Raw genomic sequence first — 12,449 nt, forward strand, 5'->3', positions numbered from 1 at the left:
ACCACCCCACTCCCTCCCTCCCCTCCCCCCGCTGTTGCGCTCATCATCACACAGGCTGTGAAGGTGGAGAGATAAAAAAAAAAAATAAAAGAAATTTGAAGGCGTGGCGGCTATGATTTAGCAGTGGCGGGCCGCCACTGCTAAATGAATGTAGAGAAAACACTGTAAGTTTTCTGTTCATTGACTTAATGGATTAAACCTTCTGAACGATTCAGCGAATACACAGTTCTTATTTCTAGGTTTCAGTGCAAAGGTTTTGTTTCCCCCTCTGCTTCAGACAACAGCAGACAGAGGGGGAGCTGCAGAGGGGAAACAAAACCTTTGCACTGAAACCTAGAAATAAGAACTGTTGTCATTAGCAAGTGGCCAAGAGTCACTTCAGACAGCCTTGGTTTTGATGGCATCAGTTCAAAGAAAGTTGTGCTGTGTGAATACAAAAATCTAAAACTTTACTTAGACGATAAGAAAAAACCTGCATGCATTTTCTGTGTTGATGAGGTTTTTAAGCAGTAAACGTGCTCATGTGTAGCCAGCTTCAGATGTGATAGAGCAGAAAATGGTTAATCTGGGTTTTCCCAACCATGATAAGACTGAGAACTCAAAAAAGCACTCAGCATCAGATCTGGTGACTTTTTTGGAGAAACCGTATCTTACCTTACATAGAGGAGCATCTCCAGTTCTCTCTCTCTCTCTATCTTCTCTCTGAGTGATCATGTTACAGGAAGTACAGCTGAAATCACAAGTCTTTGTCTTTAGCTGATGTGTTTGGTGATGTTGTCAGATGACGTCATGGTTATAAAATCAGGATTTTAGCAGCAGCTTGGAAGTGGCTGCTGGTTAACATGCAGTGTTCATGGACCATTTTTCAGTCACTGTTTCAAACTTGTTCAGTTGTCATGACAACAGAGACAGAAAAACATGTCAATGAGAACAGCTTTATTGTGAATTCAGCTGTATTCAAATACTGTAAATGTGAGCACAGAGAGGAGGAGAGAAGAGAACAGATAAAGAGCTGAAACTAACCTGAAGGCAAATACGACATGATGATGTCATTTGTTTATGGCCATTCCACAACTTTTCAACTATGTCCTCAATTACATAAACCATACGTGGTCCAGCCGTATACTATACAAATTTAGTTTTTCTGAGACTTAAAATCAGATTGTCCTGCATTTCAAGACTAGAGAATTACATTTTCATTCATCAGCTGGTGTAACATGTTCTGACGTCACAGAGGAAATAAATTCATGACGAGTGACAACCAGTTAACAGCCTCTCTCCACATCTTTACTGTTGAAATAAACCAGGAGGAAAATCTCAAACCGCCAAGAGTTACATCTGTCAGAGCTGATGAGCCGAAAATGAAAATGTTTCTGTCAGAGATAATAGTTATGTGAGAGGAATGAGAGAAGAATCAGCTGAGCTGAGCAGTGGCCACTGGGAAAGTGAGGTGTCTACAGATGGCGCACAGTGCCATCCCTCACAAGGTGTGAAGGATTACCTCAGGACATAGCGCTCATTTCATCAGTGAGCATATTTGTTTCTTCTTGCTCATGTCTGCTCAGAAGGCCCTTTTTATGTGTGGGAATAACCAGTTAAAACTTCTGGTGTCACAGCCAGGTCAGGAGTCATTTGCTCGAGTTTCAAATCGTCATGTTTTAACACTGTTTATGTTGAGTTCCATCAAACAGGTTGATAAATAAACTAATATTTCTGAAGTTGGTTTCTTAGTATCACACTTTTAAAGATGCACAGCTGACCAAGGCATGACTTAAAAAAGAAAGGAGCATCCCTCACAGAGTGTTTCGTTGCCCCTGGAAAAAACACAGCACAGTAACCCAGCTGGTCCATCCAGCCTCCCCCTCCTCCTCTCCCTATCTAACAGCTGGCCTGTCCTCTTCCTGTTTACACTACATCAACTTCATCACATGAACAGCCTAAACCATCAGCACACATGTTGTAACAGCAATCTAGCTATTCATATTAAAACCCTTTTTGAAAGCTGATGAAAGACTACAGAAACTCAGAAACCATAGCTGATATTAAATCCATGCATTTAAGAAATCCTGATGTAAGTCTGTCCTTCTATCACCAGTCCTCTGAATATCAATTTAGAGATATTAGTCATATGTCTGCAGGTTTTTTTTATGCCACCAGTGTAAATCTATGCACTCGATCATACCCTCAGTGGTTACTTAACCTCTGGAGTGCTTTTTCTTCAGAGGCAGATCCTCCAGACTCTGATGGATCACAACTGAGATGACTGTGAGGAGTGACTGAGTGTAGAACATGTGTCAGGAGACTGCACTGTCAGATGTGGGATTATGATGGATGTTGTGCTGACTGCTCATGAAGGCGTCTGAACATCAGGCTGCTGGAGTCAGCGGGCAACTCGCTGACAGCAGGTTCCCCCGGCGGTGCCACCAGCCCGCTCACACACTGACCTGTCATATCAACCTCCAACCACGGCTTAGTGGCCGGTTGGAAAGTGTGTGGGGTGCCATAAAGTGAAAGCTGCTTGGACAGAGGACATGGAGGTCGGCATACTGTAGTCCTACACTGGTCTGACAGTGTGTTCCTATGTCCACTGACAGGCCTCCTACTGCTTCACAGAGCTAAAATGGAAAATGGTGGATATTGTCAGACTTAGTGCAGCCATGGAAAAACACATTCAGCTAATTTTTGGTCATTAACCTCTTAACTTGCAAGACTTATTCACAGACTTCAGATTTTCAGTTTATCAAACCATGGAATTTGAGCAATGGAATGGCAATATCAGTTGGTCCGTTTGTCAGCCCACTACTGTGGTCCAAACTAAATTACTAGTTTTTATTTATTATTAAATCATGTGTTGCTCCTCTACATAAAGGACAGGATTCAAATGATCTCATGTTTAGAAAAACTGCTGGAATCTTTTGTCAATGAACACCTCCGTACCTTCACCATTATAGAAGGGACTGTGGTTGAAAACCGTATAGTCTCTGCGCTTGATAGTAGGAAACATTTTCCAGCTTTGCTTTTTGATTTATCAAAAGCCTTTTGGGTTTTGAGATCCTTTGAGTTATGCAGAGATGCTACAGGATTGAATTCAGACATTTTAAGATTAAAAGTGGTGTGCCGCAAGGTTCAATTTTATGTGGAACAAACAGTGTCAAAGCTACAATATACAAAATCTTAGATTGGTTCTAAATGAGTGTAAGAAAGTCATACTGCCTGCAGCATTTGTTCCCTGGATGTGGTCAAACTGATTAGGTCACAGATGAGAAATATCTGAGCATTTTTCTCCTTGAGAAACTTATGTGCACTGAACATAATCCTTGGAAATGGAGGACTCATCAGGTTAGCTGGTTTTGTCACAGAACAAAGATGCAGTATATTTGCATTATTAGTTTGGCTTTTAGAGCACAGAGCTCGCTGTTAGCAATATCTCAGGTTCACCCTAACCCTTCTAACCCTACAGCTCGGCCTGCTCCTGACGGCTAAAACCGCAGCAGTGGTAACATTTTTGTGAATCTTACATTTTGTTTATGTGGAAAAGTACCAGCATCTTCTTGACTCAGTTGTTGCCTTAGTTCAGTGTAGTTCACTTTCACTTAGGGATCTTAGCTAGGATGACTCAGCCAAAACATATGAGACATGGAATCGGGTTATTTCACTAATTTATACACGTTCACAACTTCTGTGTGTGTGTGTGTGTGTGTGTGTGTGTGTGTGTGTGTGTGTGTGTGTGTGTGTGTGTGTGTGTGTGCGCACGCACGGCCACTGACTGTGTGTGTTTACTTTTAGGTGATTTTGGTGATCTGTTGTCCAGCCTCTCAGTTGTGATGAGTTTTTTTTGATCCTCATCACCTTCACCTCTCAGTCCAAGCACACACTCTCTGAATGTTAGTCACACCTGCTCTGTGCTCTTGCCCCTGGCAGCATCAGTCCGTCTCTCTGTGTGTTCGTGTGTGGGCATGTGCTGTAGTTTTCAAGCATGGGTTATTTTTAGCCTCTTACACGTCACATCTTTTTTTTTTGTCTCTACTGATACCCTGGTGATACAGTGTTACAGTACAGTATTAATGCTCGAGCTTTCTTCTTCTCTTCCTTGACCAGACAGCCCCAAGAGGTTCAGAGAAAAATTTCTGCTGCTTTCAACAGGTGGTTTTTGGATCTTGGGTCACAAAATTTTACATGTTTTATTACATGATATTTCCTGTCCTTTTTACCCCATGTTACAATAAAGGCAACACCAGCTGCCTGATGGCTGTTGTGAGAGTGGAGGATTTCTGTTGGACTTCTTTCTTTGGTCTCTGAGCTGAGGCAGTGGATGAGTCCAAGCTGTGGCTGGAATATCCTCTGTGGCTTAAAGTGGTCCAGAGAGATTCGGCTACAAATGAGCCTTAGTTGCACTATGTGTCTAAGTGTGTCGCTGTCTCACAGGTTTTGGCCTCAGGAATCCCAGTCGGAGACAGTGGAGCAGAATATGGTCTGAATTCAAAGCAGACACTCTGGAGACTGACAGGAGTTCAGGGTGGATAAAGACCTAGAGAGTAATGGTTGTAAGGAGACAGGCGACTACAGGACATGTCTACAGAGTTTGCAGAGTTAAGAGGTGAAGAGGTAAAGAAGGAATGGACATCTAATTTGTTTTCATCTGTAACATTCATTTTATTTGGAAGTTCTGCAGAATCTGTGGCTGCTGTTTGTCAATGGATATTTTTGAAAATAATCACTGGAAGACTTAGCTCATATAACATGGTGCTAGATTAACATTCAGTCCTATGATTAAAAAGTTCAGCCATCTGTGGTTTTAACCATATATGTTGGGTTGGGCGATATGGTCTATAAGTAATATCATATTTTTAGGCTATATTGCGATACATGATATATATCTCCTCTATAGAACTTCATAAATACATGTTTTAACCCTTTGCTGCATAAAGAGACACTCTCATGCTTCACTGCTGCTTTGTGTTATCTAGAGATTCAGCATCTCGCCTGAGCGAGCCTCTCCCAGGAAAAAACAGACATGGAAACATTTGTTGATAGTCATACTGATGATACCAGCAACATTATATATAACTGACACCAACTGACGCCAAAGAGAACTTCATGCCGGCGTCTTAAAACAATTATGTGACAATTTATACTCGGTTTGTGATATTGTCATTTACTACATCCCATGTGGAACATGCCACGATACATCAAGTATATTCGATATGTATCGCCCACCTCTAATATACTGTATGTATACAGTGTACATACATTAGAAATGGCAGCTGGTGTTGTCAGTCAGATTCCAGATGTTCTTAATGAGATTATATGTCAAGGAACCAAATGGGGTTCTGCCAGGGCTTCATTAACACCAGCAGTTACACACTGTGTTTCTAATGAAATATGGCACAAGAGCATCATGAGTGAGAGACAAACAGAACAAGAGAAAACATAATGGCTTAGTCAAAGCAGTAAGGATAAATGTAGTAGTGACTTGATGTGCTTCCAGCTAAATGTCACACACACAGCCACTGTCCATGTTATCAACATACAGTTGAGGCATGTGGGAAGGGTGTTCACTAATTGTGACCTCAGCTTGACTCTCCATCAGCTTACGCACAGACCACACACACACACACACACACACACACATGAAGACACACACATCGATGCGCACATGGAGAATCCTGAATAGCTTCAGCTAATTGCATTTTGACAGGGCCCTCTTATTACAGTTCTTCCAATTACACCTACACCCAAGAGTCTCCAGTGCTTCTGCAGTTCCACCAGTGGTGAACGATGATGATGATTGCTAATGATGACTGTCAGCTCAAGCATTAGAAGAGACCTGTGAGGCGGACCCACTACCTCTCTGTGGGTCTGCACAATGAGGGTCGCCGAAAAGCTTGTTTACATCCCTCAAGTTATTATGGTATTCATGAGCTGCTGTGCTCAGGTTTGTCTAAGGATGTGTGTTTGGCCTCGCTGCCACTTTTAGAGGAAACGACAGTCAGGAGAGCGTCGCTGCAAAGGCTTTTCTGTTGGCTGCATCTCATCTCTGTTACCTAGATTTAACATGTCTGCGAACCTGCACAGGTGTTGTTTAGAGACTTTTGTTTTGCTTCTTGTACAAATATAAGTAGACTTCTCTTTTCTGAACCTGCCTCAGGACAGAAAGTTGCATCAACCAATCACTTTGTTCTTGTTTACACGTTTGGTTTTGTTTTGTTTTTTTTCATTTTTGCAGAGCTATAATTCCAGAATCATAATCTTTAGTTCTAAAACACTTTTCAGAAACAGTGCTTAACAAATTATTGACCCCCTCCAATGAAAACCTCAATGGTATAACATGTAACTTTTCCACATTAAAATGTCTAAAAATGATTAGACCTATGTTCTCTATGTTGTGGAGCTGTGTTCTTACATTTTCCCAAATGTTTCCAGTTATTCTGAAACCTAGAGAAATATGTAAATTTAATATGGTAACGCTCCATTTCATTTGGTCGCCTGTCAATGACATCGTGTCCCCTACGCTCATAGGTCGGCGTTCAGGCTTCCTGACAGAAGCTCACCATTGACTTTTATCGCATTTTAAGCCACATACACTTTTTACACCTTGGTGGTTTTCAACTCTATACTTGAACCAGATGAAAGATTTTAGTCAATGATACAAGACATCACATGCAAGTAGTCAATGCCATGGCTGCAGGCGTCTGTGTCTCAGCAGGTACAATGGGTCATCCACTAAGGTCAGTGGTTCGATTCCCGGCTCCTCCAGTGTGCATGTCGAAGTGTCTTTGGGCAAGATATTGAGCCCCAAACTTTTATGGCTGTTCCATTAGTGTATGAGGGTGTGTGTGTAAGAAGCACTCTTTGTGTGGAAACAAACTGTATGAATGTGTGTGTGCGTGTGAACGTATTTTTTTTATGAGAATCAGCCGATAATGATTGGCGGTTAAATGGTAAAGGTTATATACTGGCTGATGATACCAAGGCTAACATATAATTGGAGCTTCCCCCATTGATTCCAAAGAAACTGGGTGAACATGAGAAAATCTGACAACTGTAAGAGAAAACTCATTAAAGATACATCAGACGACTGAAAACATTTAGACTAAAACTGAACATCTGCCAGAACCTTTTGTCACCCTTTCTGTCCTCTGCCCTCCCTCTCCTGCTTTTTCTGCATCACTGTTGACTTAAACTGTTGACCTTGACATCACCTCAGTCCCCTGGAGTAAACCTGTGAAAATGAGAGCCAGGAAATTAGAGTCGGGGTGTTGCCTGTGGGAGCAAGGGAAGAAACATCATGAGGATGTGTTTGTAGGCTGTGCTGCGGATGTTTCTCCTGTTTTTCTTTCATTTTGCATCACATTCACTTTCTCGGTCTCTTGGCACCAAACTCCATTACTCACCTATTAGTTTAATAACAGCAGGTGAAAATGGTGAGGATGACAGATCTTATTATACTTGGTCTTCAAAGATTGTTCACTTGAAAGAATGTGTTTTCACTTTTGCCTCCAGTTTTAAGGGAAGTGATGGCAGCACTGCTGATAATTTGTTTGCTCTGAGATGGGTATCTGACAGTAATGACTGTGTGGGCACATTGGGGGATTATTTTTTTTTAAAGTGACTGTAGCTGCAGACTCTGGATGAGGAACCAGATGTGCTGCTTTACAGGACTGTGGCGGCAGCTCAGTTGATCAGTCGGCTGCATTGAAAATAGCTGCTGTCCTGGTTTTGTGCGGCCTGATGACGATGTTCGGGAGCTCATCTGGGTTTTCTAAATGGGCCAGCTCCAGAGTGAATCACACCAACGACTTGGATTCATGATTGAGAAACAAGAAGGGGTCAAAGTGCTTTCTGTGCTGTGGCGAAGTGGAGTGATGTGTGAAGACTGAGACTTAATATCAGCAATAAACAGTGTTTGTATACGACTGTACGTCTAAAACCTTAAACATCTCACCGCTGAGGACAAAAGAATATATCAAATCTGAGCACCATTACATAGAGTTTAATGCATAGCTGTGCAGCTTTAGTTATTTGTGGTTTGAGAGGAAGTACATTAAGTGAAAATAGAGAACAACACACGTCTGAGTCAAATAAGAGAACGAAGAAACTGAAGCAAATCCAAGTTTCGATCTCAGGCTTATTTTAAGTCGACATGCTACTTGACTCACAGCACTGCAATCCTACATGTAAATGAATAAGTTGATATTTGTGCAAGTTTATCAAAAGCCTGCACCCTGTGTGTGAGGGCCCTACATGTGGTACCTACTAACCCCAGACATGAATCTCACCACTGAGGAAGAAGAAAACTGAGGTGAAAAAACATTGTGACACGGTTGAGGTCACCCAGACTGGCGTCATGAAGAGAAATAACAGCTTTGTTGGTTAATTGCTTTGGAGGCTCAGTTGCTTTCAAACCCGACTCTTCATCATAGAGAAAGATGCATTTCTCACATCGCATTAATAATGTCTATTAGTTTAATGCAGATGCATCTGTGTAAAACTCAACGATGTTGGTTTAAAAGCAGAAAAATTTCTCAGTAAAAAATAAGCAGACAAGAAAAACAAAATTCAGTGTCAGCTGAAGTGTCAGCTTTCAGTAGGTGGAAGTTTTTAATACTCTTGAGCTTTTTGTTAAGTACTTGTCTGAGAATATTTGTAAGAGGAACTACTCTTTGTCTCTTATAATAGTCAAGGCTCCTCTAATCGACGGATAACATACAGTAACTTGATGATAAAGACAGTGAAAAGGAAGGAAATGACAGACCAGTGTCTGTGGTTGAGATGGTGAGCGAGGCGCCACTCATGCTGTAAATCCTGTTATGTCACAGATTAGCAGCGTGCCATGCATCGGATGAAAAGGATGATGTGGAGGAAGGGGAGAAGTGGCCGGTGACCATGAGGATTACAGCCCCTTTTTAAAAGCGCATCCCATTGGTCCGATTAGGCTTAGACACTTGTAACTGAGGTGTGATTGGAGACGGTGTCATGACATCTGGTTGGGACCATGACGGGTCATCAAGGAGCAGAGACACTTTCCGTCGGTGCTGGTTGAAGTTGCGCTCACTGCTTATTGGAGAACCAAGTGTAGCAGCAGCATTTTGATTGGTCTGTTAGTCCAGTTTATGATTTGTCAGGGCAGTTGACCATTTCTTATTCTGTGCTGAGGATGGAGTTGTGTTCCATTTACAGCTTCCTGACAATTCCCATGTCATTTTAATGTAGAAGTGACCTAAATATATGTGACAGTGGAGAACTAACAGGAACCACGCCCAATTTAACAAAAAACTGTTTCAGACACAGGAAGAAACCTCACCCCCACCCCCCCCCCAACTCAACACATACACATACACATAAACACACACTGTCTCTCTCCCTCTTTTCCTTCCTTGTCCTCTTTCTTTGTCAGTCTTCACTGCATCTGTCACTCACACAGCTCCCCCTTGTAGGCACATTGCAACACTGCAGACCTACATGAGCTGGAATGGTCAGTGGGAAATTACTTTAATAATAATAATGAAACTTTGTTATTTTAAAACCTCTTTTGGAATATTAAAAGTGCTGTATAGACTAAAGGAAATAAAACAGAAGACAAACATATGCAATGTATGTCTACAAAGACAAATGTATGAAATAACAGATAAAGTCATAAAATACAAGCAGTTTTACCAAAATCACCTACTTACTTTGGTTCTGAATGATAATTTCTACCTCAAACCAATGTAATATTTATTATGCATTTACAGTATTATCACATTATTTTAAGGCAGTATCATCCCCTCCTACACCCATGAGCTCCGCCTGTCACCTTAGCTCCACCTACATAGAAAATCCTCTTAATATGACCATGTCGAACACAGTTATGATCCATAATGGTGAATAATACGTACTTTAACAAGAGCTTTTATTAAATATTCAACAGTCTCTTGGGTAACTTAGTCTCCATTAATTCAACATCCTCAAAGCCTCTTCATTTGAATAGCAAATCAGGTGAATTGGAGATGACCCCAGTGACCCCTCTTAAATGTCTGAGCTGCTCACAGTTTAGTTCTCCATTGTATCCTGTCTTTGGTCTTATTATTGCTGGTGTAAAAGTGATTCTTGATAAATCCACATCTGCTTCATTTCAAGATGCCAGTGTAACCTTGATGTTGTTGTGGTGGTTACGCAATGAAAAGCAAGAGTAAAATCAAAGTTCAGATAAAAAACATTTTAAATTCAGGCTCAAAGGCACATCAGGAAATGTTGTTCTTTTGGAAATTACTTACATAATTGTCTATGATAGGAACTCCCTGCAAAGACTGTCCTCAATAGACCTCACCTAGACATTGACATCCTCATGGTGAGGAAATGCGCCATTGTTTTTAGCAGGGGACTCATATCTGGCAGTAAAATAACAGTGATATATCGTTGGCAGAAGATAGAACCTGTGATGGAAACCATTCAGTGAGTGAGTGTACTCCTCTAAAGAGCAAATTCCCATAAGTGGATGTTAACATTTACATACTTCACATCCTCTCAGGTCAAATACAGGACCTGGGTTAAACAACTTGAAGACCTCACTATATATGAAAATCTAGTGGTTGGTTGGGATGTGGCAACACATCTGCGATTTCCTTCACAAAGATAGACACTGACAATAATTTAAAGGTCTCATATTTGACACTCCTCTTCTGTGTTTTATTTGAAGTGTTGATCCATAAGAAGTTATATTTGTGGTTTTAAGAACCAAAAACCATCTCAATGTAGTTTTACATCTCCTCTCTCAGGCTTCTCAACCAAATCCTGCAAGGCTGGATGATGGGATCCAGTGTCTGAATACAGGCTGTGTGCATTTCTCTGTGGATTGAGCACTTTGATACTTTGACAGTATTAATATAGAACCTAGACCTGCTTTATAATCAAACACATGGACATCTATACCTTTTAGACTGTATGGACCTTTTAAAATTGTATTTAAATGTATTTGTTCCTTACTGTACGGTCTCTACTGTGGAAGATAAACCTCCACTTTATCATTCAGTCATGTTCCGATGCTATTCTAATTGTTCTACTGTGTGTTGAAAGAAGGATTTGTATGAACAAGCTTTAAAATATCATGGAATTGTCTTATAGTATATTTGAAGAGCTAACACGTGCTGTATGAGCAGTAATACTGGAGACGTGCCAGTTTTCCTCAAATTCATCTCCTGGCCTCAGTGCAGAGTAATAACTTATGACTGTTGGTTTTTTTCTGCTCATTTGATCCCAGCAGGAGGGAGAGGCGGGTGCTGTTTAATATGTGGAAACTCTGTAGAGAGGTTTGAAGAACAGCAGGCGGCTTGAGCAGACAGATGTGACAGATGTGTTGTCTTTTTTTTGTCTCCACAGATCATCAGAAGTTGGAGAGAGAGGCCAGGATCTGCCGCCTGCTCAAGCATCCCAACATCGGTAACTAGTTCTCCCATTCAGCTCTGTCTGTCTTTCCCCTCATGTCATACGGGTGTGTTTCATAGATTGTATATGTGGGTGAAAACATACAAAGGATGGCCATGAGAGGCTCCATAGATGTAGACATACATTTAATATTTATACATTTTCCTCCTAAGTACTTTTGACAACATGCTGTATACTGTACATATACTGCATGTATATAGTATGCATAAGTGTCTTTCTCCATATTAAGAAGTAGCATTTTTAACCACATAGCACACACATGTTTTATCACTTTGGAGACATTGCAGTGCCTCGTCAAGTCCAAATCACAATGACAATAACATATGACATCATCTATACTAAGACCCTCAGTTCTATTAGGGGAAAAAAGAATTTAAAGGGAAAAATCTGCCTCATTAACTTAGATTAATTCCCTGACATGGTCCCTAACCCTGACTCCGAGGCTGCGTTCACAAGCACCTTCTGCATGTATGACTTCTGCATGAAGAAGTGCAGCCCCCTCATTCATTTGAATGAGGTCGGTGTGACGACAGAGTGGGCTTGTCATTACAAAGCCAGACTGCAACACAGCAGTATCTGGCAAGGTGCTACTCTAACCATTCGAATACATTCCATCATATAGGGGTTAAATTAATACATTTATTTTTGCACATACATTTACGTTTGCACCTAACCTGACCAGTATGAGTTTTGTAGAGGCAGGAGGACTACTCTCTCTCTGCCAGCCCAGAGAAGGCGAAGCCTGTTCTCCTATGGCTGTTAGGTCAAGGTGTAACAGAAGGAGAGCTCCTCGTGCTCTGGCCAGTAGTGATGTGCAGACACACACACACACACACACACACACACACACACACACATGCAGATAGGTTGCAGATCCTCTTATGGCTGTCAAAGTAGGCTAACCTACATCTATCACACATGCGCCCAGTCAATAATTTATAACAGCATAGACCTACAAATGTAGCCTACTGTATTATTAAAGCTCACCGTTAAGATGTGAAGGATGTTTGTTTGTGGGGGGTGGG

The 12,449-nt window shown here is 41.3% G+C and overlaps 1 protein-coding gene across 15 annotated transcripts in view; it reads left to right on the forward strand.

Moving 5' to 3' along the window:
* The window catches only part of camk2d1 (calcium/calmodulin-dependent protein kinase (CaM kinase) II delta 1), a 97,223-nt gene that overhangs the window by 37,166 nt on the left and 47,608 nt on the right, over nt 1-12,449 (forward strand). For all 15 annotated transcript variants that reach the window (XM_087178664.1, XM_087178667.1, XM_087178668.1 and 12 more), the window contains exon 3: nt 11,359-11,418. In XM_087178664.1, the coding sequence (XP_087034790.1) occupies nt 11,359-11,418 (60 nt within the window). The remainder of the gene's footprint in view (nt 1-11,358; nt 11,419-12,449) is intronic.

This window comes from Seriola lalandi, unplaced genomic scaffold, assembly GCF_002814215.2.
Source record: "Seriola lalandi dorsalis isolate HSWRI2012SDOR001 ecotype SW California unplaced genomic scaffold, Sedor1 jcf7180002054694, whole genome shotgun sequence".
Classification (NCBI taxonomy): Eukaryota; Metazoa; Chordata; class Actinopteri; order Carangiformes; family Carangidae; genus Seriola; species Seriola lalandi.